General features: G+C 39.5%; 1 protein-coding gene across 2 annotated transcripts in view; it reads left to right on the top strand.

Moving 5' to 3' along the window:
- LOC127412921 (platelet-derived growth factor C-like) overlaps positions 1 to 26,664 on the top strand; it is a 120,797-nt gene that overhangs the window by 74,191 nt on the left and 19,942 nt on the right. Inside the window, exons 4-6 of one of the 2 annotated variants that reach the window (XM_051649643.1) lie at positions 4,901 to 5,108; positions 7,768 to 7,988; positions 8,363 to 12,700. In XM_051649643.1, coding sequence (XP_051505603.1) covers positions 4,901 to 5,108; positions 7,768 to 7,988; positions 8,363 to 8,476 — 543 coding nt within the window. In that variant the 3' untranslated portion in view covers positions 8,477 to 12,700. Of the gene's footprint in view, positions 1 to 4,900; positions 5,109 to 7,767; positions 7,989 to 8,362; positions 12,769 to 26,664 lie in introns of both variants that reach the window. The other variant, XM_051649645.1, reaches the window with a different exon arrangement.

Genomic DNA, 26,664 nt, shown 5'->3' with positions numbered 1-26,664 from the left:
GCCTGTAGATGTGAGTTCCATCCACAATTTTTTATGAACAGTATGGTTGTATGCTATTACAACACAGCAGTATTGTGTAGTGTACTTGATGACAGTTATGTCAGCATATGTCATAACTGCAGTTTTATAGGATGTAACAATTTATGATACCAGTGTTGTCAGATTTTACTACTGATTTTAAATATGTTCTTTGATCATAATCTTGACCAACCATTTTGGAGATTTTTTGTTTTTCCCCATTCAAGTAGAGAGGAGCTGCTCCTGCATGATGCTTGTTTACATACACTACTGGTCAAAAATTTTTAAACACTTGACCGAAATGTTTCTCATAATTTTAAAAATCTTTTGATCTGAAGGTGTGTGCTTAAATGTTTGAAATTAGTTTTGTAGACAAAAATATAATTGTGCCAACATATTAATTTATTTCATTATAAATCTAAAATTTAATTTAAAAAAAAAAGTTTTTGAAATTGATGACTTGGAACAAATAATAAATAAAAGCAGCCAATGAGTAAACCTTTTGGGGAAAAGACATATACCACTGGATTACATGTAGTTGTTCCTACTCATTAAGATGGGATAGGACAAATATATTTTAACATTGAAAAGGTTACACTTTAAAGAAGCTAATCTCCTTTGGTTTCCCATCCAGTAGTGGTTGTTCCAGTATGTCTCTGTCATATGCTTATGTTGGCCTTATTTTCTTTTATCACCAAAAACATCATAGTTTGTGACCTCCTCTACTTAACCAGCATAGTATAAGCTATTATTGCAGTGGCTTAAACAAAGTTTGGTTTTTCCAATAACCTTGGTTCCTATTTCCTCTTTTGTTTTACCACTTGAGAAACGCTGGTGATTTGATCTCTGGTGGTTTGACTCGTGCTTCCAATAAAACAGGTACCACACTAATGTGAATTAAACTTGTCCATTAATTTGAAATAAACAATCAAACAAAATGAAAAAGCATAGTTCTTTCTTAAAAGTTTAGGGGTTCAGTTAGACAAGACCAAATCATATATATCTTCAGATCCTCTTATTAGAGTTTCACCATCCGTTCCCGATGATGATGAAATGTAGGGAAATCAATAGCCTAGCCATTGAAGCTTTGGCTGACTTATGGCTCTGCATTCCATGGCAGTGGACTGCCATGTTGGTACAGCAGAATTCTGTTTCACTGTGGTCAACCTCAGCTACTGGAAACCCAGGACCACGGGGACAGCCCTGCACTTTCTGTTTAAACAAGCAATCACTTCTCTTCACCACTTCCACCAAGAGAAGGGGGAAAATAAGCCCCAGCTGCGATTCACAGGAAGAAATTTTGGATACCGGTAAGGGTTTGAGGGAAGAGGTCATTAAAACAGCACATAGCTCTGGAAATAAGAAAAGTTTTTGATTCTCGTGGGAGTCAAAGAAACTGAACTGCTTCTTTCAGGTCCCAGTAGGATTTCATAGATGTTTTCAACTTGAATCAACATGAAAGGAACAAAAATGTTCCTATCCAAATATCCTTAATGTTAAATGTGAAATGTTCCAAGAGGTCTATTACTTTTGATAAGAATTATAATACATGATTAAATTTAATCCATGCCAATTACAGTCTATAGTTGATCTTGTGCTGTTTTATGTCAGACATTCTCTTGAAATTCTGTCTTATCTTCCGAGTGAAGTACTGTAGCACAAACACTGTTTTATAGACCTTGGTAGGGGCACTTGGCTGTGGCTTCATAAAGCGGGGTTCAGGGGATCTTTAATTGACAGACATTCACAAACTGTTAATGGTTTCCATTCCACACTGCAGACCAATACCAGAACTGGAAGCCAGTTTTCTGCAGTGAAGGATAGCTGAATGTACAGATTTTTAAGAGGCATTGTAACTGCTCTTGATGGCTTACAACAAAATGAATAAAAATGTGGTGATGTGTGTGGTTGAACATAGTACAGTTTAGTGCTGCAAAAACGAATCGATAAAATCGATAATTATGGATAATGAAAATCATCGACAACAAATGTAATTATCGATTAGTTGGATATTTGCGGCGGGCATGGAGAAGCTCCGTCAGTAACGTTACTTTACAGCCCAGTGAAAAATGTGTTGCATGATAACTCATTTGAAAAACAACAGAGAAAAATAGAAGCGGGGGAAAAAACACAACCCAAGTTGTCCAGCACACGAGAGTACCCTATAAACACTTAAAAGAAGATCATAAAAAGCATTCAGTTCACTGTGGAGTGGTTGCTGCATCAGGTGCAAGTGCTTGTGCTGTTTGATGTGCTTGAGAGTTGTTTCTCTCAAGTGAATGATGTACAAATTTACTGTTATATTCTATGTTTTATAATGTAGACATTTTATGAATTCAAAACCTGTATTTCTTTACCACAAGTTAGTCTCCGTTTAACTTCACTGAGCAAGCGAGAATCTACATCAATCAAATCGGTTTCAACAGTGAAAGGGAGTGCCATCATTTTGATTAAACTGTACAACATCATACTGCGATTTCAGTTTCATTGTAATCAATTGTGCAGCTTTTATGAATATCACACTGATGTCTCAGAAGTCAAAGTGCATTGTTTTAAGTGTTTTAGATGGTTTCCCCTCATTATGTAAGCACATATAATACAGTGAGCACTGTGATGATGTGACTTTTCAGCATGAGAGTGAATCTGCACTGCGTTTACAGATGATTGTACTATATTAAACTATATATAAAGCTGAATATTATGTATAATAATGCTAAGGGTCCTGATATTTTTCAGCTTGGCAGAATTATTAATATTTCTATGCTGGGCTGATTTTTAGTCCCACTCCAACCCAGATGGATCATTTTGCAATTTAATGAACATTACTTTTTGTTTTACAAGTAAAGGAACTGTTTTGCATATGTCCTGAAAGTAATAACAAAATTAAAAATAACTTTTCATGATTCAGGCTTTGTTCATATTTTTGTGAGAGTATGGAATCATGAATTCAGTACTGTGAATCAAACCAAATCCTTAGGCCCTTAGGCCCTTTATTATTTCAGTTTTTTTTTATCTCATTTTAATAAAATACAAATATAAAGTTATAAATTAAATTAAATGATTAATTGATTAATTAAATACATAATCAAAGATAATAATAGTTAATAGTTAGTTGCAGCACTAGTACAGTTGATTGACATCAGCAGTCTATTATTATTGTTTTTCTCGAAAATGAAATAGTGCCGGTCGGAAACCGCAAACATGAAAAACTTTTATTTTCATTTATTTATTTATTTAGTTTTTGTGAAGTGGCATAGTGAAACATCTTCCAATAAAATATTTCAGAGGAATCAAAAATTATATATATAATTTTTTTACACTATTTATCGGTCACTAACTAAATGTAAGAAAATATGTGACATTGCCCATGTTAACTCCTTTGTTTTAAAGGTCAGATTTTCTTGATTTTTTAAAATTCTTTCTTAAATTAAGGTTAGTTATCAGGTTTTATACAAACCTGTGAAGTCCATGTCAGTGTGCATTAAAAGCAAAAGGGAAACCTACCAAATACTAAGAAAGTCTGAAATTCATGAACATTTTCATGTAAGCTTTTCACTCAAATTATTATGACGATTATATTTTTAGAATAAAAAAATAAATAAGTTAAAAGGAATGCAGAAGCATTTTCTCTAGTGATCTCAGATTTTTGGTCCTCTTATATTATTTCACTGACCTCAGGTTTCACATGTTGCCACTGCATCATTTCCAGTAGTGACTCAAATGCCCTCAATCATTCTATCTTAATGGCCTCATTAACTGCATTGTTCACGGTGGCAATACATTTTTTATCACCGTAGAAATCATGAACCCTCCATTGACACCATGTCTTTTACACAATGGTTACTATGCCAACACACCCTCACTTGTTACCTGGTTTTGGAGTGTGGCATTGGACGTGTCACTCATAGGGGGATTATGTTATTATTCCTGCATTAAGCTGCTTGAAAAAGGACATGTTTACAGATCCCACAGTACCTGAGGCAGTGGAGCACAGTTGAAATGAGTGTAGATTCATGGTTTCCTGCAGGTTTCCCAACATTATAAGTATCAGTGTTGCTGTCCTGGCATATTTCAAGGTATTAATTGTGTATTAAGAGTTCAAACAGGGTAAAAAAAATTTTTTAGGTCTTATTAATTGTTCCTGGGTATAAGAGACCCGTGTATTGCATTATTAACTGTTATTTTAGTATTACTAATTCAGTAAATTATTATTAGCCTCTTGGAATAAATTCAGCCGAGTACATTGAAATAAGGGTCACTGAGTCGCACAAGAACTAGCAACTTGGGTTACTCATAATTTTAAAAAGCTTTTAAATCACGTTGCCAGACATTTGAGACAGCTTAGTCAGTATAAATTGCAGTTTATTCTGGCAGAGAATGTACCAACACGTAAAATAACCTACTACAGCTTTAGTTTTTTTTTTACCTGCGATTTAGTAGGCAAGATTTTTGAAACCATAAAAGCAGACTGCCGTGGTCCATAACCAAAAAAAAAATAAAATAAAATTTTTTTTTTTTGTGGAAATGTGTTCAGACTTTTTCAATATAATTTCCATTTTTTGATACTACATGCCTTGAACATGGCTCTTTGTATGTTTCAAAGATTTGATACCACTAACCTAGTTCTTCCTAAACAGCGTTCATTGTAGCAAAAACTTTGTAAACATGACTTTATTTCCAGGTAAACTAGTAAAAAACAGTTTATCCAAACTTATAGATATTCCATAAAGCCAGCCAATCAGATTAGTGCTTGCCATATTGAGAAAGTGCTTGCCATTGTTGAATGATGAATGCAGCCGATGGTCGGTAAACTGCTGAGATCCCTATAGTGCTGCTTCAATATGAATAATTTCTTATCTGTATATATTGTCTGTGTGTTCAGAGGCAGTCTGAGCATGAGACACATGCACTGATGCCTGCATGGATGCAGAGTGCGGATGCTTTGAGTGAGGCTGTAGCTGGTTTGAGCACAATGGAGGAAGTGATGAAATACCTGGAGCCAGACCGCTGGCAGGTGGACATGGAGGACCTTTACAAGCCTACTTGGCAGGTGGTGGGAAAGTCTTTCTTACACCAAAAGAAATCAAGAGGTAAAGAACTTGTATTTAAAACTATTTTTAAAGGTGCAGTATGTAAGATTCAGAAACCCTTGTTATTAATGACACCTGTGGCCATTAAGTGAACTGCAGCCAGCTACATGTTGCTCGTGCTCGCGCTCGTGCACACACTCCATAGGGACATGAGCGAGCATCGGCCAAAACAATGACGTAACATACAAAGAGGCTGAATGTGATTCACCGGCATCATGCTGACAGATAAGGTAGCATCATTAAAATTACACAGTTATGATTGTTTTACTACAAACTTTGAGACTAAACTAAAACTACTTATCGGCTAACATAGCATACTGATACACACATACAGCTACATACTACCGAACAATACCAGACAGTTTACTGTTGCACTGCACTGTTATGTTGCACTACTGTATGTTTTGTATGTCATATGTTGTACTACGATCAAGAAACCAGCATATTTGCTTAAATTTATCCTGTATATGTGACTTTTAGTATAAAGAGAAAATCGTTGAAATTATTTGAAAGTTACGAAGCAAGGTAGCTTGCAATTCGTCAGCGTTAGCAGGCAAGATCAAGTTAGCTAAAATTACACAGATCAATCCTAATGGCACTATATTTCACATGCTTTGCAGTTATGTAAGCTTACCTGTCCAATAAGAAGAACGCCAATTCAGGGTCGGTTTTGATCCCCAAAACCAAACGAAGGTCCCTCCAGGAATCAAATGCCCTGCCGATGTTCACTCTAGTTTTCGCTCGACCACCACATTCCCGCTTAGCCATTCAATAGATAAATGTTTTGTTTTTTTTTTGTTTTTTTGGCTTACTCTGAGTTTGTGTAGGAGTCGGTGTTGTGCTGGGAGCCAGACGTTTGCTGGATTCCATTTCTAAGATAATGTTACCTAGTGTTGCATTTTGTTGTCACTGTTGAATAGCAGAAGAGAAGCTATTACTGTCTGAGGCAAGACTCTCGGGAGCACGCATAAACGTCATATCCTTTGGATTTTCCCGGCAAAAGCGACCCACTCTCTTCGCATGAAAATCAGTCTACAGGCTTTATTAGGCAACCTAGGTAGTCTGGGAATGGCTCATTTTTTAAGTTGCGTTACAAGCCGTTCACACATTGGCAAAAAAAAAAGGCGAATATTACATGAAAATTGTTACATACTGCACCTTTAAGAATAGGGCACATTTTTGTGTCCCATGACATTTATGAAAGCAATAGAGGCACAAATCCCATGTTTTTTCTTGTGAGACCTATTAGATATGTTAGATAAACTATTATTAAACATAATAGTAAACTAGATTTATTAATAGGTAGTTTTAAACACATTACATGTCTGTATCACCCCTTAAAACGCTGTCCCACCTCAGAGGTCTTGACTTTCTCTATACTGTATTCAACATTTAAAATTCATAATTTTATGTCATAATTTTTACATACCTGTTAAATTGTTTTTCAATTCACTGTAGTTAAAAGAAACCACTTTTAGTTATTTAACTAATGAACTAATTACCAAAATGTATAACTAAAAACATAATATTTAGCTGTGTCCCACTGCTACAAATTTACAAAATAAAACAAATCAGTGATTAAACTTTGAAAATTGCAAACCTAATAGAAAATAATAGAAAAAAAAAGAATATTATATTTAGTTGACCTCCTGAGGTTAGCGTTCAACAATTATTTAAAGATTAACCTTTTCAAGTCTGGTGCTTTATTGGGCTGCCGCCTGCAATTTTTCACACTCAAATTTAAAGGCTCACCATTTCCACATACTGTGGACTAATTGCCAAAAATTGGTCTCATTTTTTCATCGAATATCTCAACCACTGGGTGGACTAGAAGTTCAGTTTAAAGCTGAGATCCTCCCCTTTGCGATGATATATCACATTTTATCACCAATAGTCGATAACATATATTTCTGATGATTTGTTAGCATGCTTTTTCTGCTGGACCACATATTTTGTTCTGGACATCTAAGATATAACATTGGATTATTCACACAAGCAAGCTCACAGACAAGTAAAAAATGGCTCATTTTTTTTAGAAAACTGCTAAAGGTAAAAGCAGATATAAAGTTTTTAGCTACTTGGGGCTTACAGCTGAATTGATCGGCACATAAAGAGACATTTGTATTTGATGTCATACAAATATCATATTTCACTTGTGATTCTTTTCAAAATCTTTCAAACTGTGGTATCAGGGGAACAAATTAATCTAACAGTCGCATTCCTGAGAATGAGAGCTTTCATTTGATATATGATAAGTCTATCATGTGCTATTTGAAAGACCTTTATATTCATTTAAATATTTCTACCACATGACCTCTGTGTGGCGCTGATTTGCGACGTGAATGTTTTCATGCCTAAATTTGTTATTTTATGTAACATAAATGCAGAAATGATGGTTATCTATGGAAAGTTCCGATTCTAAGATTTCAACTTATATCAACTTTCGACTTACGCATTCGGAAACTTGAACATTTTAAGCATAAACTTTTTTCGCGACATAGCACCCCGCAGAGTTGAAGAGGTTTAAGCACCTATTTTCTTTCACCATTTATTGATAAATGAAAGAAAAATAAAAGTGTTTAAGGCATTGTACCATAATCGCATAATTAGTTTTTTGGAATATTGGACTATTTCTTCTTTTTTTTTTTTTTTTGTGTAGGAGTGGTGGATCTGAACCTACTCCGTGAGGAGGTACGGCTTTACAGTTGTACTCCACAGAACTTTTCCGTGTCATTGCGCGAGGAGCTGAAAAGGACAGACGCCATCTTCTGGCCCAGCTGCCTGCTGGTGAAGCGCTGTGGGGGAAATTGCGCCTGCTGCTCTCATCGCTGCTATGATTGCCAGTGCACGCCCACTAAGGTGGCCAAAAAATACCATGAGGTAAAACATAGGAAAAGAGGCCTTCCACTGCACTCCACATATTACATATAAGGTGTATGTAGCACGTGGGAAGTGGTGGGGAGTGTTTGTGCATGTTTTTGCTCATGAATATTAATTAGATTATTCACAAGTAATTTAGCATGTTCTTTTACTGTTTGATGAATAAAAGTTCAAAGGGTTCCAGTTTCAAATTCACCCTAATGTAATTTTCATTCCAATAAACTAAAATTGCAAATCGACTGTAACATAAAGGGGAAACATGACCCCAACTTAAATGATGCCTGTGGTATAAAGTGAAGTTATTATAATTTGAGCTTAAATAATCTTTCTTTCTCTGAATCTGTGTGTCTCCATACTCCTCTCTTCTTATGCAGGTTCTGATGCTGAAACACAGAGCAGGGAGTCGGGGGTTGCAAAAGGTTCTGACGGACGTCTCGTTGGAGCACCATGAGGAGTGTAGCTGTGTGTGTAAAAATGACTCAGACTAAACCATGGAAAGACCTACACTGACCCCCCCCCACAGACTCTGCTGCACCCAGGGAAATATTTCTTGCATTGTGCCAATTGAGCTAAAGAGTTTTTACCCTCATGTTGCGGACTAATGAAACCCAGGGATGGATATCTTTTTTATCTTGACTCAAGCCTGAGATTCCATTCTTTTTGGCCTTGCAATCCATTAAGGATCAACCCATGTAGAAGTTTCCTTTGGCCACATGATATGATAGCATGGAATATTTGGTGGAAAATTGGGAACAGTCTTCTATGTTTGTGCGTAGAGGTCTGTTTACAATGTCCATATGTACATGTATGAGTCATTTGTGTGTCTGTGTGTGAGTACAGAGCTGTGCAGGTTCAGGAAATGAGAATGTGTAAGAGATGAGCCTAAAATTAGATCTGTATTCCAAGATAACTAGAGGGCCTGAAGTGAAGTGAGTGCATTTGGTTTGGATGAGTGCGTGAATAACACGAAAAGTGAAAGAAAATGACAGGCCCAGCTGAGAAAGGAGCCGAACTGAGCTTTGAATTATTGTCACTCCGATGGGACTCTTGTGTTTCTTATAAATAGTAGCTGTTACTTGGGGAGTAAGCGGAATTCAACATTTTCTTTTTCATTATTTTTCTCTCTTTGCTTATTTTTCACAACTGAAAATATCAAAGGACCTTTCAAGATTTTGTGCTCATAGATGGAAGAGTGTACATCCACTTTCAGAGATCCGAAGACAACTTTGAGGTTGCATGGACACTCTCCTTTATAAACATCCCGACAGCAATTAATTACACTGTGATCATACATAGCAGCACTCCACTGCTTTATCATCAATGTATTGAAATCAGACCTTTCCATCATTAATTCTTAAAGAATCCTTCAGGAAAGATAAGGATGTCCTTTAACTTCTTTTTAAAATAGGAGCAAAACAAACAGCTAAACTGGAAAATGTTCCACTTTTGCTCATTTACTATGTATTTGCTGTTTATAATTAACTAAGGACTCTTATGACAATGGTTCCATTTAAGAGAGAACACTAAAAATGCAATGGTGAATCTTGTGTAAATACATTTCAAATTCTTCTTTGTTGTCTGTGTCATTTAAATTTTTGGAACCAAAATTTGGGACAAGTAAGACTCTTTTTTTTTCCCCCTTCCATAATCACTGTAGTATTTTGTTTCAGTATTAGTTACTCGTTTTGTAGAGACATTTATACATTTTATTGTGTTTTTGTGTGTTTTTTAAATACTTGTTTGATTAACGTAATTAGATCGTCATGTTGACTTGAGGCAAAGTATTCTGAATTTTTTTTAGACAATGTTAGTTCTTGTAAATAGTCTTTAGATGTTAAAGGGACATAGAACTGCCAGTACCCTATTCCTCTTACCATTAAACTATTAGCAAAATTGTTGTGGTTTTTCCAAGTGTCACTTAAAACATTGATTTGCTGGAGTAATCTGCAGTTGTCAAAGGATCACAAAGCACTGCCAGAGGGTAACCTAACCATGAATCATTAATTACAATCTTGACATCAGCCTTTGAGAGGGTTTAATTAGATTTTTTTTTTTTTTTTTTTTAAAGATGTATCGCTGCTTTAAACACTCTAATTACATATGGCCACCAGGAGATGGCGCCAAGTACATGACACAGACTCGATGACTCAAATGGCACAGAATGAAACTCATTACTACAATCATGTCTGCATGCTATGCAATCCTTTAGTCATTGTTGTGTTTGTATGTGTAATTAGTAAGTATGTACAATTATTATTTTGTATTTGTTTGGAGAGGATTTTGGACACTTGGAGACATTTTTGGACACAAGGATAAGTTATTTGTGTAATGCTATAACTTTTGATTGCTTTGTGTATCAATACAAAGTTGTGCACAGTTACAGGTGACATGATTGGAAACAAAACAAAAGCAGTTTTTCTGAGCCACATTATTTACATCCTTATAATGTCGAATCAGAAAAATAATAAAACAAGTTAATTTTTGCCTCAAGTTTTTTTGTGATTTTTCAGCAGTTTCTTAGGCTGAGTCTCAGAATTTATCTATATCATTAACAAATTTGAAAAGTTTTCTTTAAAATGATACCAAACACTTGCACATTCTGCAATGTTAACCTTTCATATCCTAATAACTTTCATGAGAATTTCAGTTTTTTTTTTCTTTTAGTAATATCATGTGATCTACAAAGTTACTCTTAAATATAAAGTACCACCTTTGTCTTGTTATTACTGTTTTGCTACTGTTCCTTGAAATGTCCACAGGCATTGCTGTCAATTTTCTTTTTACTTGTTCTTGAGAAACCAGATAATCCGTATAAAGCAATAAGGGAAATCTGAATATATTTATCATGTTAATATGAGTTTTCATCATTTTGATTGTGTTAAAGTTTGCATTTGTCCAATCTCACATGCTTATTTGTGTTGTCAAATATTATAAGTATGTGTTCTGAGTAAATAACTGTCATATTATGACAGTACATACATAAAATACACTTCATTTTACTATGCACCAGGTATGGACATTTAAAGTAAAAAAATGCTAAACTTTTGAAACATTTCATCAGATATGCTTATGTTTAGATAAAGGCTATAAGGCAAGTTGCTGTTTTTTTATAGCATTCTTTTGTTAATGATCCAGTGTGGTAATCATTATGTCATGTTATACTACAACATTTAAACTTTCTCAAACTGTGAGATGACGTGAAAGCTGAGCTCAAATCACAAAGCACTAATCACAAAAGTAACATTGATGGAAAATGATGCAAACAATGTGATTTACTCAAAACAAGATGACATTTCAAATTCAAAAGCAGCTGAGTAAACAAAACATGCAACATTATTATCTTCTTTTTTAAATGTGTCTGATATTACAGTAAATGGCACAGGCCATATTTCTGATACCTTAATGCATCATCCACTTGGTTTCTTTTTCCCTGTCATTTTGTCAGACTATTATACTTTGATGGAATATATTTGTGACTTTGTTTTCATACTTTGATCACTGAACCCTCACACATGACAAACCAATTTAACAAGCCAACCTAAGCAGGCTTTGGAATCAGACATCAGACTTTAAAGGAAGAAAGGCTCATTTTTGTGAGGTCTGACAAAGTGGGATGAGAATCTGGATTTTCTTGATGTGTTATATGAGAGTGAGAGAAAAGCACTGATGTTAAACAGCACACAGAAATGTGAAGCATGCATTTTCTCTCTAGATTCTCCATGAGGCGCATTCATCATTCTGAGAGATGCAAAATAATGCTTGTGACCGACTGTCCTGGTCATCTATTGTTGGCTTTACATCTTGTAATTTGTGTTTTATGTTGGATTGTCATTATTCACACCCAGTAATCTTTATAGGTTGTTTAAGGTCACTATTAGGTAGAGTTCACTGGCACTTCATTCTATAAATATAGTACACTTTGGTTTCCTATTACATTTTTTTAAAGCATTAGAGGCACAAATCCCATGTTTTTTTTTTTGTTTTTTTTTTTGTTTTTTTTTTTAGATATGTTAGATAAACTATGTCAAACATAAAATTAATAAAGAATGAAAAGTATATGTCTGTACCTCCTCCCTTAAACTTTTTGTCAACTTTATATTATTATTATTTATTTTTTTAAAGGTTGCCTATTAAATTTTGATTATTTACTACTTATTCCTAGAAAATTACAAAATCACACAAATCAGAGTTTTAAACAGGGCTTTAAAAATTGCAAACCTCATATAAAATGAATAGAAAAAATTGCTCATATAATATTTAGTTTGACATCCTTAGGTTGACACTCAACATTATCTGAAGAATTAGCACCTCCTTTCACTGATAATTTGTTGAAAAACCTCCAGGCCCAGTTCATTTTGTACCTTATTTGTAGAAAGTGCATACTCTCAAACACAGATTCATGAAATAGACTAGTACGATTGCCTTTACATTCTATAGAGTATTTTGTTGTCAGTTTATAGAGAATTCAATAAAATGATGGCTGATGATGGATTACTTGTCTGGGAACAATGCATTAACGTTTTGAACCGGATGTGCGTATGAACGCCTGTCTGTGGGCTTGGTCTCATTTAGTAAATTACAGGGTGCTTGCTCTGTGGTTTTCCAGGAACTGACTGTGGTTCCAGGGTAAAGTAATGAGCTGACATCTGAGTGGCATTAATCACAAGGATGTGGACAGTTTGCCTTTTCACTGAAGAAGCCTGTGTCGTCATGTGAGATCTTTTGCAAACTTTCTCTTGTCAAATTTGGTTACTGAAAAGAAATATGATGCTGTCAAATGGTTTGTGTACATACAGTATATTAAAATAAATCTTGCATACACAAATATGTTTTTTACAGACCTGTTTTATGACTATATAATATAAACAGTACTATATAATTTACCTTGAATGCATAAATTACAGTTGTTGTTTTTTTTGTTTTTTGTTTTTTTTTATGCATAAGTACAGAATAAGGACTTCTATATAATCAGGGTTGGGAGGGTTACATTTGAAGTGTATTCCACTACAGATTACAGAATGCATGCTGTAAAATGTAATTTGTAACGTATTATGTTAGATTACACAAGGTCAGTATTATAAATACTTTGGATTACTTCTTCAGCACTGGTAGATTTTTTCACTTGTTTTGACTATAAAAACTCTGCCAGTACAGTAAGACAAAATACACATGTTAAAAATACTTTCTCTGAAAAACCAAATATCTTATGCAGTGTTGTTTCTAAAACAAGATCAATCAAATTGATCTTGTTTTAAGGATTTTTAGATATTTTTATAGGAAAACAATACAAAAATTATTATCAAGAATAAAAATTTTTCCCTAAAATCAAAGGTCTTACTAGAAAAAAAGAAATTATGATCCAATGTGAATTTTCTTGATAAAAAAATATGATCATGCCTGGTAACGTGTGCATGTAAAATGGCTAGAAATAGCATTTTAGCTTAGCGAACACTTGACAATTTACACAAGGTTTATTTCTATTTCTTGTGCTCCAAACATACTTCAAACTTCTCTGTCTGCTCGTATGAATGTAACACATCATAAGAAAGTGTTTCACCGCTGTTCAAATGCACTTTGGATCGCATAATTTATATGTATAAATGTTTTCCATCTGAAAGGACTAAATATTAAATGAAACAAATGTAGTATTCTAATTACCAATGATTTAAATTGTAACTGTAGTGGAGTACAGTTACTTATATTTTGTATTTTAAATACGTAATCCCGTTACACATATTCCGTTGCTCCCCAACCCTTTATATAATACATATTTAATCTTCTAAGTGTAAAAAGAACCATATTGTGTCAGGAGCTATGACGTAGAATAAGACAGAAGGTTTTGTGTTACAATAAATGGTTGGTACATGGATTCTGTTGAGGGCAATGGCAGTGCAGTAATGTTGTGCTGTTTATATACAGTTGTGGTCAAAAGTTTGCATACCCTTAGAGAATTGGTAATATATGTACCATTTTTAAAGAAAACAGGAGTGAGCAGGCAAAACACATTTATTTTATTTCTTATGGGATTCATATTCAACTGTAGGTTATAACAGAATGGCACAATCATAAAACAAAACATGGCAACAAAGAAAAAAATTAAATGACCCCTGTTCAAAAGTCTGCATACCCTTAGTTCTTAATACTGTTTATTGCCCCTTTTAGCATCAATGACAGCATGCAGTCTTTTGTAATAGTTGTCTATGAGGCCCCGAATTCTTGCAGGTGGTATAGCTGCCCATTCGTCTTGGCAAAATGCCTCCAGGTCATGCAAAGTCTTTGGTCATGTTGCATGAACCGCATGTTTGAGGAGGTGAAAGGCGCTATGTGCAAGCGATACACAAGGCCAGCTATCCCAGGCTTATCTGCTTGTATTGCCTGCCACTACCCAGGATGAAACCGGTTCCACCCGGAGGTTGTAGAACCTTGCAAATGTGTTGGGTGTTGCCCAGACCGCTGCTCTGCAAATGTCTGTAAGAGAGGCACCCCTGGCCAGGGCCCAGGAGGCTGCTACACCCCTGGTAGAATGGGCTCGTAGCCCTACCGGGGGCGGCACGTCCGGGGCGTGATATGCCATAGCTATGGCGTCAATGAGCCAGTGGGCCCGAGTGGGGTGGCCACCGCTGAGGATGCCATATGCCCCAGGAGCCTCTGAAAAAGTTTCAGTAGAACCGCTGTTTTCTATTTGAACGCCTTCAAACAGGTCAGCACCGACTGTGCGCACTCGTTCATGAGGCGCGCTGTCAATGAGACTGAGTCCAACTCCAAACTGAGAAAAGAGATGCTCTGAACCGGGAGGAGCTTGCTCTTTTCCCAGTTGACCCAAAGCCCTAATCGTCTGAGGTGCGAGAGCACCAAGTCCCTGTGTGCAAACAACATGTCCCGAGAGTGAGCTAGGATTAGCCAATCGTTGAGATAGTTGAGAATGCGAATGCCCACTTCCCTTAACGGGGCAAGAGCTGCATCTGCGACCTTCGTGAAGACGCGAGGGGACAAGGACAGGCCGAAAGGGAGGACCTTGCACTGATACGCCTGACCCTCGAATGCAAACCGCAGGAAGGGTCTGTGTCGAGGTAGAATCGAGACGTGAAAGTACGCGTCCTTCAGGTCTACCGCCGCGAACCAATCTTGATGCCGGATGCTCGTCAGAATGCGTTTTTGCATCAGCATCTTGAACGGGAGTCTGTGTAAAGCCCGGTTCAGTACTCGCAGGTCCAAGATTGGCCGCAACCCACTGCCTTTTTTCGGTACGATGAAGTACGGGCTGTAAAACCCCTTCATCTCGGCCGGAGGGACAGGTTCTATTGCACCCTTCCGTAGGAGGGTGGCGATCTCCACGCACAAGGTAGCAGCGCTTTCGTGCTTCACCAAGGTGAAGTGGATACTGCTGAACCTAGGCGGACGCCTGGCAAACTGAATCCCGTAGCCGAGTCGGACGGTCCGGACAAGCCATCGTGACGGATTGGAAAGCGCAAGCCACACATCCAAGTTCCGAACGAGGGGGACCAAAGGGACAACGTCTTTGGACGTACCGGCAGGTGGGGCAGAGCGGCGGGCCGGAGCTCGAGGTGCCACACCATGTCGTGGCCGTGCTGAATCTAGGGACATTGAAGCACTTACCTGGCTCCTTGTGACCACCCCCGGAACAGCCTGGGATGGGGAGGAAGAGGCCTGTCCTCGCAACCTGTGGAGACTGTCACATCGAGGGCAGATGTGTGCCACAGCTGGGCGCGCAGGGACGGGAAGACCGCCACTGGAGCGCCAATCCTGCAAGGGAAAAAAGGTGGACGATGGTCATGATGACAACCGTGCACACCGGGTATGTGACCCAGGGAAGGAGGAAACCGCTCTTTTGCTGAACTGTTGGGTACCGCAGCCACTTGGGCATGCGGCAAAATCAAATGAAAAGGCAACAAAAGATTCTCCACCCGGCCCTCCACCGGGGGATGGAGTGGTCTTACTACCAGCTCCAGTGCAGTGGGTTTCATCGACCCTGGGTCACCCATCTCAGGGGCGCTTTGATGACCTTCGTGGGTTCTTGGTGGCCGGCCGTGAGACAGGTGCCATCTGCTTCCTACAGATGGCGATGCCCTTGGCAATGAGCAGACAGGGTGTGGGATCTTGAGCCGCGCCGGGGCAGGATATGCCAGATAGCCTCCATCTGCTGCTTCACCGTCGAGAACTGCTGGGCAAAGTCCTCAACGGTGTCGCCGAATAGGCCAGCCTGGGAGATGTGGCAGCAAGGAACCTTGTCTTGTCGGCCTCACCCATCTCGACCAGGTTGAGCCAAAGATGGCGCTCCTGGACCACTAATGTGGACATCGTCCGCCTGAGAGACCGCGCCGTGACCTTCGTCACTCGGAGAGCAAGGTTGGTTGCCAAGCGCAGTTCCTGCATCAGATCTGGGGCAGAACTACCCTCGTGCAGTTCTTTTAGTGCCTTGGCTTGGTGGACCTGCAGGAGAGCCATGGCGTGCAGGGCAGAGGTGGCTTGTTCAGCAGCGCTGTAGGCCTTGGCCGTCAGGGACGACGTGAACCTACAGGGCTTGGACGGGAGCTTTGGGCATCTGCGCTAGGTGGCGGCGCTCTGCGGGCATAGGTGCACCGCAAGCGCCTTATCCACTGGGGGAATCGCCGTATATCCTCTGGCCACCCCACCATCGAGGGTAGTGAGGGCAGGGGAACTGAGAAATCGGGACCGGGCAGTAAAAGGTGCCTCCCATGATTTTGTCAGCTCCTCGTGTACTTCCAGGAAGAAAGGCACTGGAGCAGGGCGTGTCTGCTTTGAGCGGCGCCGCGAGCCCAGGAACCAATCATTGAGCCGCGAGGGTTCAGGGGAGAGCGGAGGGTTCCACTCTAGCTGACGCTCACGGCTGCCTGGGAAAGCATGTCCGTCATCTCTGCATCAGCCTGTGACTGGGCAATCGTCCCCGAAGGGGGGAGCCCAGCTGAGGCTTCTGCGTCCGACTGGACAAGCCCGCTCTCCGATGCTGCGCTCGAGAGCTCATCAGCTTCGCGGGCTCCGAACAAGGGGTCGAACTCGCCATGAGATGAGCCGGCGGACTCATCCGGAAGCCCGATTGGGGCAGACGAGCGTGCTGGGGAATGGGAGGCCCGCGGGGGGATAGCGCCACGGCAACGTTGCCATGGTCATGTTCTCGCAGTGAGAACATGAACCATCCACGAACGCTGCCTCCATGTGGGTCGCGCCCAGACACGAAAGACAGCGATCGTGACCGTCTGAAGTTGAGAGGTAATGACCGCAACCAGGAATAACACACAATCGGAAAGGCATCTTTAAAAAGATGTTCCGTGTGTGCCACTCTTTTAGAGAAAGTTTTAGAAAAACTCTTTCAGGAAAATATACTCTCTTTTTTCTGCTGAAGCGCCCAGGGGCGAGGGAGAAGCCACTGAAATGCGCTGTCAGATCCAGCAGAGCTGAATGAACAGTTGTGAGAATTCAGCTCAGTGAGCATGACCATTCGGCTCCAAAGAGAAAATCTGAATGAGTGGTTGCATACCAGCTCCTTTAATACCCGTATGTCCGGGGGAGTGGCTTGCAAATACCACTCGCCAATTTTCATTGACCTTTTATCAAAGACCAGAGGTGTCTCGGGCTCCCAAGAGTGACCCCTAATGTCACTATATTGACACAACGTCGAGTGAGTGACAGATAAGGAACTGGAGGTTGCATTCTTCAAATGTGACACTGCAGCTTCTGTACAGAGCTATACTGTGCTGATGCAGGTTCAATCCTATGCACTGACTCCCATAATAAAATTAACCTGTCTAGTCTGTATAGGGCTAAGAGGGACCCATTAGCAATACCAACAGCCTAGGTTAGTTGTGAACATACAGCACACACTGTCCTTCAGCTCCAAATGAAGGGGTCATTCTCTTCAAAACAACCCTTTGTGCCCTTTTTGTGCCTCCTCCTTTTTATTTCATTTAGAGGATGCAGGACACTAACTAATTGATTTATGGATTTTACTTTGTTTAGTGTGTAATGCAAAATAACTAAAACATTTGTATTTTAATTTTATTGTAATCTGAATATCAACCAATTTGCATGTCCCTATAATTTTATTTTGAACCAAAAGTGAATTTTACATCATTAAAGTAATTTTGACACTGGTTCAAATAGAATGCTGTATGTTTCTCTTATAGCCTTTATCAGTATTTTATTGTTTCTTTCTCAAGCTCAGTATTTCAACTCTCTCTCTCTCTCTCTCTCTCTCTCTCTCTCTCTCTCTCTCTCTATATATATATATATATATATATATATATATATATACACTGTTTATTAATTATAATGTGTGATTTATTACAAGGCACACCAAAACCAAGTAATATTACCTGAATTTACTTGCGTTGGTTACTTATTTAAATAATAAGTAAAAAACAAAAAAATTTTAAATAGATAAATAAAAAATAAGCAGTTATCTTTTCAAATAATATGATTTTTTTTTTTAATTACATTCTTGAAATTTCCTGTGAATGGATTTTCAGTGCTCAGAATATTGTTTGCCAAAATGCTTGTTCTTAAGAAGAAAAAAAATCATAACACACCATTTATCAGTTAATTTGACTTACTGCACCCTTCTGTCTGGCATAGTAATGCATTGGAAAGAGTGGATGTGAAGGTGCCTAGTGCCTGATCTCACACATTCACACATTTCCTTCTCCATATGGCCCTCAGGCTCAGAGAGGTCAGCTTCATTCCTCAAGATTCATGAGTAATCAGTCTAAAGGAAGTCCCTGTTGAGCTGAGCCTACTGGACGCTTACAACCCTCTGACACTGACAGATGCTGTTTCACAGTACACACAAACACAATATGCATACTGCCGACCAGAGAGTAAGTACTCTGCTTACCTTGCTGCTCTCTAATAAAAATCACTTTCAGAAATATAGTGAAGAACTTTAAATATTGCATAGTGAGTACTACAAACCCTCCATATGCGTTTACCTCACACATTAAGAACTCCACTTTATAGATCAAGAATACTTCATGTTAGGAGACTTTGCATGCTCATCTATGTTAGGTCTAGACTAGGTAAATATTGAAGAGGTATGTCTTGAGGGTTGGTTTGAATGTTGAGAGTCAGTTATTCAATGGCAGTTTGTTCCACCAAAGAGGTAAAAGGACGATGTTTTTGGATCTGAAAATAGTAAAAGAAGGATTGATGAAGTTTGATGGGTTGGCAAGCAAGTGAATAGAAACCCTACTGCTGAATATTCTATTTAAAATATGCTGCTTCATACAGGCAGATACTTCGTTGGCTGGCTAAAGGCTAATGTTTGTAATGAGAAAAACCCATGAACTGATGAATAAATCCACAAATACTCTAATTCATTTCAGTCATTATTTTGGAGAATCTGCAAAATCTACAATCATTTCAACCCCCACAGCTTTAACTTTTCTTAAATTTCCTGTTTTTTCAGTTGACCTTTACCTGTGATTTATATCCTTTATGATATACAGTATATCTTTCGATGGAAAGTATTCATGGTTTAAAATGTAGACAAAGACATCCGCAATAACTTTTATCCAATTCTTTGAATAAGTGGCTTTCAGGGTTCAAATAATATCACACAATCACACACTTAAATGAAAACACAAAGACCTTGTGTGAATGTGCTAGACTGAGATTAATGAGATCTAATCATATTTGATATTCTTTCCAAAGAGGAACCTCCGCTCAACCGCATCTTTTTCAAACTGGACTCTGTGGTATTTTTCTCTCCAGTCCATCATTTAGCTATGGTGCTGGGATTACCCCTTTTGCATATCCCACTGACATGATTGACAAGGATTTTATATTTACTTGTGGTTATGACTCATTTAGTTGCACAAGTGCAGTAGGTCAAATCCGTCTCCACCCAACAAATTATATAAACACATTTCTGACCAGATGGAAATTTTAATAATTATTAAACTGTTATTGCAAGTGCTGTAATTAGTAGCAGTAACTGGATTTGTGATGAGCCAACCCAAAGTCAACAAACCATAAAGACTCTTTAAACTTAAACTATGTGATATTGAGGAATAGCACCAAGTTCCTATTGAACCAAGTGTCCAAAAGAAGGCCAGGTGTTTAGAGGAGGGCCTGGTGAAGGTAAATGTAAATTTCTTTTTAAGATTAGAGTTGAAAGCTTTTATGCATAATGGTCGACATGCACTATGAAAATAATATTGGTTATTTTGAAATACATCAGCTGTATACAGAGAACCCTGCACAAGACATTTTAGTGAGAGCTTCTGTTGATCTTGACTGTGCTGTGAATATGGTCTTTGTGACATGTGAGAAAAATACAGGACACTGTAGCTTAAGAAATCACGAGAAGGTGCAGCTGAAGCAGTATGTGCATGGAAAATGTTTACAAAGTCTTCAATACTGAGTTCAATTGCACACTTTTGGAAATCACTGGAAATCACTTTTTGGAGTCAGTTCTGCAGTTACTCATGCTTTCTTAAGGACTATGTTTTCATCAGACCACCCAAATCCACCATAGGTCATCCTAGAAGCAGCCCAAATGATGAGAACATAGTCCCAGCCCATTGGTTCTCCTTGCTCTCAATTGTGAGGGGAAAAGTAATCAGACTGGAAAACACCTGCGAGACAAAGAATGTTAGAAACAAGTGACCTTGCATCTTAACATTGTGCAGTTTGACCCAAGCTGCCTCACTTTCATGTTTAAGCCTGCCCAGTGCCCAGCATTACAAACAGACCATCTCTTTGTTAGTCATACAGACCGAATGGCGCTGGAGAATGGGGCAGGCTTCCTTCATTTTCCCTCATTCCTTTTTGACCTTACTGAAAAGAGGGTCATAAACCACATGTGAAGACTTTCTATATAACAAGTCAGCAGTCCACAAAATGTGCCATTCACATCTAAACAGCCCTTTCCAGGCCCTCTAATCCACATCAGTGATGTGGCTGTTCAGAGAAGCGAGAAAAAAGGAGAAGAGAAGAGAAGAAAAAACAACAGCTGGGGTCAGTTTACTTTTTAATGGTCGAAGGTTTACAAATTTAGGAAACCACTGATGCTTAACACAGTGGAAGGATCTCATTTTGAAAAGGAGAAGTTTCCGCTCTCTTCTAAGCCAGCTCCTGGAAAGTTTTAACTAGACGTCCCTCTTCATTAGGAGAATTCACTATGAATACACCATGTGCATTCAGCACCCATAGACCCAGCAGGAGGCTAAACTGAGGGAAATGTATGTTCGTTTTGGCATGGGGATGACGCAGTGCATGGCACATATAGAGTGTTAGTCTGCTTTTATAACTCCCATTGCTCTTTGTATACTGTGAAAAGGAAGTAGGGTTCTTGGTAAATCCACTTTTTTTATTTTGAATAACACTGTGACAAATATTTAATCCTTAAATGCTTTTTGAAGAAGCATTATTATGTAATATATGTCAACTAAATTATTGAAATTATTAGAAAAAATATATATATATATATATATATACCTGGCTATTTTAAGACTTAAACAAATGGTTTAAATGAGATGTATTTAAATATGCTTGACTTTGCTAAGTATAAAACGAGTTTGAATAATGGCAAAACAAATTAACTGTATTTTTTTTAAAACATATGAATTTTGTTTACTAAGTTTTCTAAAGTTCATAATCCTCATTAAGTCTAATTAAATACTTCACATTTATTCTGAATTCATAATATGTACATTATTTAATTCATTTTCAGATTCAGTTTGAAGGAAAATTGTCATAAGAAATGTGTAAACCTTAAAAATAGATTGAAATATTACTGTAAAACGTTTTTGCAACAAAAAGACTCAATAAGTAGTAAACAATGTATGTATGCATATGTTGAGGCAGAACATATCATTCCTTAGTTGATGTAATAGAGGACACTTAAGTTGTAGGATATTACTTTACCCATGCTATGTTTGTGTTTGTGTGTATAATGCATAATATTATGAATTTTCTGATTGTATGATGATACTGTGATGTTTTCTGAAAAAAACTATCAATAATGTTTTGGGCTTGTGTAAAATTATTTTTTTAGATACAAGGGCACCTCTTGATTTAAGGGCATCTACAATATATTTACTTTTATTCATTTAGCAAACACTTTTATCCAAAAAGACTTACAAATGAGAAATAATACAACAAGTTGGGGAGATGACATGAAAACAGCTGCAATACAAAGTTCCAATATTTCACAGAAAAGTACAAAATATATAAGCAAGTAGCTACAGAGTAGCTGAGACACTGTGAGACAAAGTAAAGTGTTGTTGTTGTTGTTGTTTAAGAGACAGAAAGAGTAGTGCATTACCAGTTGTGAGCCAAGTGCTTAGGGCAGAGTTGTGTCTTCAGACGTTTTTTGAAAGTAGAGAAGGAGCTGATGGAGTAGGGAAGATCATTCCACCATCAAAGTACACTGAATGTGAAGTTGTAAAGAATGTAAACACTGTGAAGCAAGTTTAGAAGGAATAATAAATTAAAGGGTCATCAAATTTTCCTTGATATTTTGACAAATAAGAGGTTGTTTTATTATAAATACACACTGTAAGTTTCAGAACTCAACACTTCCTCCTCACTGCAGTAAGAGCTTTTGTTGAAACCTAGCTGCAAAAATGACTCGTTCTCTATTTCCTTCACATTGTGAACAACACATCAATGCATACTTTACCTTATCAACCAACCCAGCAGTGGTGAGCAGTGAGATGGGAAGAAGAGAGAGAGCAGGTCAGTCAAGAGCAGAGAGACAATCATAACAGTGGGCATTTACTGTCTTAAAAGAGAAGCAGCACCAAACTGAGCATTTCTGGAAGACGGTTAGAATGAGGGTGGACAATGATCATGTTTTACAAATATATGACTGTTTTTTGGTGCAAAAAAAACTTATATAGTAAGTGAATCTTAAGGAACACATTAAAATAATACAAAAAGGCATATCATGACCCCTTTAAAAAGTAACATCCACTCACTAAGCACTTTATTAGGAACACTATGTTCCCAATAAAGTTCCCTATGTGGTCTTCTGCTGTTGTAGCCCATCCACCTCAAAGTTCGATGTGTTGTGCATTCTGAGATGCTATTCTGCTCACTACAATTGTACAGAGTGGTTATCTGAGTTACCGTAGCCTTTCAGTCAGCTCGAACCAGGCTGGCCATTCTCCGTTAACCTCTCTCATCAACAAGGTGTTACGGTCCACATAACTGCCACTCACTGGAGGTTTTTGTTTTTGCCACCATTCTGAGGAAAATCTAGAGACTGTTGTACATGAATATCCCAGGAAATCAGCAGCTGCAGAAATATTCAAACCAGCCCATCTGGCACCAACAATCAAGCCTCGGTCGAAATCACTGAGATACAATTCTTTCCCCATTCTGATGGTTGATGTGAACATTAACTGAATCTCCTGAAGCGTTATTTTATGCATTTCACTGCTGCCAGATGATTGTCTGATTAGATAATTGCATGAATAAGTAGGTGTACAGGTCTTCCTAATAAAGTTCTTAGTGAGTGTAAGAATAAAAGGCAATCTTCTGAAACCAACGTTAGTGGACTATAGTGTTATTATTTATTAAACCTTTATTTTACCAGGTTAGTCCCTTGAAATAAAATAAAAATCTACTAAAAGAGACTCAACCAAAATGGCAGCATAAAACTTCACAAGTAAATGAGGCTTGTCTTGGTTTTCTATGATCTCAGTCAAGGTTTCAGGTCACTGTACACCCAAAGCCCTCTCCCACCATTCTCTTTCTCTCTCTTTCTCTGTGGGAGTCTAAACAGGGTGGAACTTGCTTAACTTCACTTAGATGGCCTCTGTCCAAGGCAAATGGTCTAAAGTCTCCAAGGCAGGGTGCTGCTCTGGGATGCCATTGACCTAAATCACTGGTCCGCTCTGTGGCAATAGGTTACAAAGCTTTACAATACCTCTTTGAATTAGTCTGAATACTAGTGGAGTATTTAGCTGATGCATACCTCAAAGCATTTGACATCCCCGCCTTCTTATACTGTATATCGGTGTGGTGCTAACAGAGTTTCTGAGCTCTTTGATAATAAATTGTAAAACTTTGTAACACAAACTTTGATTTCTACAGATTGGATACTTGGAATAGTTTTTAAAAGTTTTTTGTAACATCAGATGCCTCTTTTCTCTGTGGTGTCTCACATAATACCTTTCAGCACACTTGATTCCACGGCCTTTTATTGTAAATCAAATGTCTTAGTCTTCTCTCAAGAGGCCTTTGAAGTCTGTCTTCCATTTGTAAGATCAAACGGCCCAATATAAATGCATCACTGAATTACCATGTGGAAATGTTAAAAAAAAGTTGTCTATGTGCATTACCTAACTTCCAGCAACACACTCTGGTGTTATGGTATAATGGTCACAGACAGTCAAACACTGTTTCTGCTGTAGGTTTGGTCTATGCTGTGTTTCAACGTTCAGCACTTCTGGCACACATTAAATCTCTCAGTACAGAAAGAAGTTTGTAGAGGTTGATAGGGTCTGTGCCAATATTGTGCTTCCAAGCAATAGTTCACCCCCCAAAAATCTTGATGTCTGTTGTACGTTCATGCGCACATGAGAGAAGCTAAAATTTCTGCTAAAAAATGACTTAAATTCCATGTTGTTTCTCAACTAAATGAATTGTATGCCTTCGGAAGTCTTGGAATATGATGCACGAGCTACTACTTTTATGGTACTTTTGGGTCCTTTTTAAGCTTTAAAGTGAGTCGCTATCTGCCATTGTATTGAAAAGACATGTGTGGCAGCGGGGGCGTGGTCAAGCATCTCTCCGGAGAGAGAGAAAGCGGTAAGGGCGCTTACACCTGAGTTAAATTATGTCTAACACCTGTCTCTAATTTCAGTGAGCACGAGGAGAGCGGCATAAATAGAGCCACACCGCAGGTATATGAGAGAGAGCCTGGGCACCAGAGACCCGAGTGTGAAGCAAAGAGTTCATTATTGCAGTGTTGAGAGTTTATTTTGTGAAGTGGTTTGTGTAGTTTTAGACTAGCTCAGTGAACAACATAAAAGCTCTGAGAGTGTATACCTGCTGCAGAGAGGAAAATAAAAATCCTTACCTGAACCAGGAAATCTGCTTCTCGCCTCCTCCTTCCACTGAGAAGTGTTACACTGGTGCCGAAACCCGGGATTGAAGTTTGGTTGAAGATGGATGGAAGTCGCCCCGTAGAGTCCTCACAGTTGGCGGAGATCCTCCAAGCCCTCGCTGGCCTACATCAGTGCCACCAGCAAACACTGCTTGAGCTCCGACAAGATCAAGATCGCCGGTTTGTCAAGCTCCTATGCGCTCAAGCCGAGGACCGGCAGGCGATCCGGAGCTTCCTCAGCCAGGAGGCGTCTGCAGCCGCGACCCCGGACACTCACACGCCGTTACCCCCCCCCCCCCCCCGCATTACAGAAAATGGGGGCGGCCCCAAGGCCTTCCTGGATTTGTTTGAGCGGACCGCCGAGATCTGGGGCTGGCCGCTCGGCCCGACTTATCCCACTGTTCTCCGGGGAAGCCCAGCTCACGGCTCAACAACGGAGATTTAAAGAGAGCCATCCTGCAACGGGTTGGTCATCAACTCTTCCGGGGCTTGAAGTTGGAGAGCTCCGACCGCCCGTTTGCCTCCGCCGAAGATGGCCGTGACGTCGACAGAATTATCGACCAGGTGGTACTAGAACAGTTAATACATCGGCTGCCAAAAGGGATGGCAGAGTAGGTCCAGTGCCACCGCCTGGCGTCGCTGGAGGAAGCCGTCTGGCTTGCGGAGGACCACATGGCGGCGATCCCGAGGGCGGAAGAGCCCTCCTACACTCTCTCTCCTCCCTCTGTCTCATCCCCCTCCCCTCTTGCCTCTCGTTCTGCTCTCTCTCCAGGTCCCGTTCCTACCCCACGCAGACGAGGAGGACTTCAGCCCCTGAGACCAGTTGCCCGGGTGTGGGAGGAGACACCTTCCCCTATCCCAATGCCCCGCTGCTCTCCCCCTCAGGGGGGGGCACCCGCCGACACAAGTGCGGGCGTAGCGCCTGGGCCAGCCTGCTGGAGGTGCGGAGACCCGGGCCACTTCTGGGATCAGTGCCCTCTGATGGAGCTGGGGACGGTGGTGTGGGTCTCTGACCTCCCACAGACTGCCCCCGACCGGGCCGGAGCGTACCGGATACCGGTAAGTGTCAAGGGGCGTACTCACCAAGCGTTGGTGGACACTGGGTGTAATCAAACCACTATCCACCAATGCTTGGTTCAACCCAAGGCATTGGTCACAACTAAAACGGTGAAGGTGAAATGTGTACACGGGGATATTCACAAGTATCCGGTGGTGACCCTGACGATTAAATTCCGGGGGAAAAAGCATAGAGTGGAGGCCGCGGTTAGTTCCCGCCTCACCCATCCGCTGATTTTGGGGACTGATTGGCCTGATTTTAGAGTTTTATTAAAGGGAATTTGCGCGGATGGGTCCTGTACGAAGTTAGGTAGATGTGTAATGTGCGATGCTCTGGCAGGGGAGGCGGAGCCAGGGCTGTCCTCGACAGCTCCACGTCATAATGACGAGAGAGGGGGAGAGGCTGCAGCCCCTCCCCTTCTCAGGGAATTCCCTGAGGGGGATTTCCCTTTGGAGCAGTCGCAAGACGAAACCCTCAAACACGCCTTCGACCAAGTGAGAGTCATCGACGGTCAATGACTCCAGCCG

This window comes from Myxocyprinus asiaticus, chromosome 22, assembly GCF_019703515.2.
Source record: "Myxocyprinus asiaticus isolate MX2 ecotype Aquarium Trade chromosome 22, UBuf_Myxa_2, whole genome shotgun sequence".
NCBI lineage: Eukaryota > Metazoa > Chordata > Actinopteri > Cypriniformes > Catostomidae > Myxocyprinus > Myxocyprinus asiaticus.
Note: the sequence above shows the minus strand (reverse complement) of the source record. Positions and strands in the feature narration are given on the sequence as shown.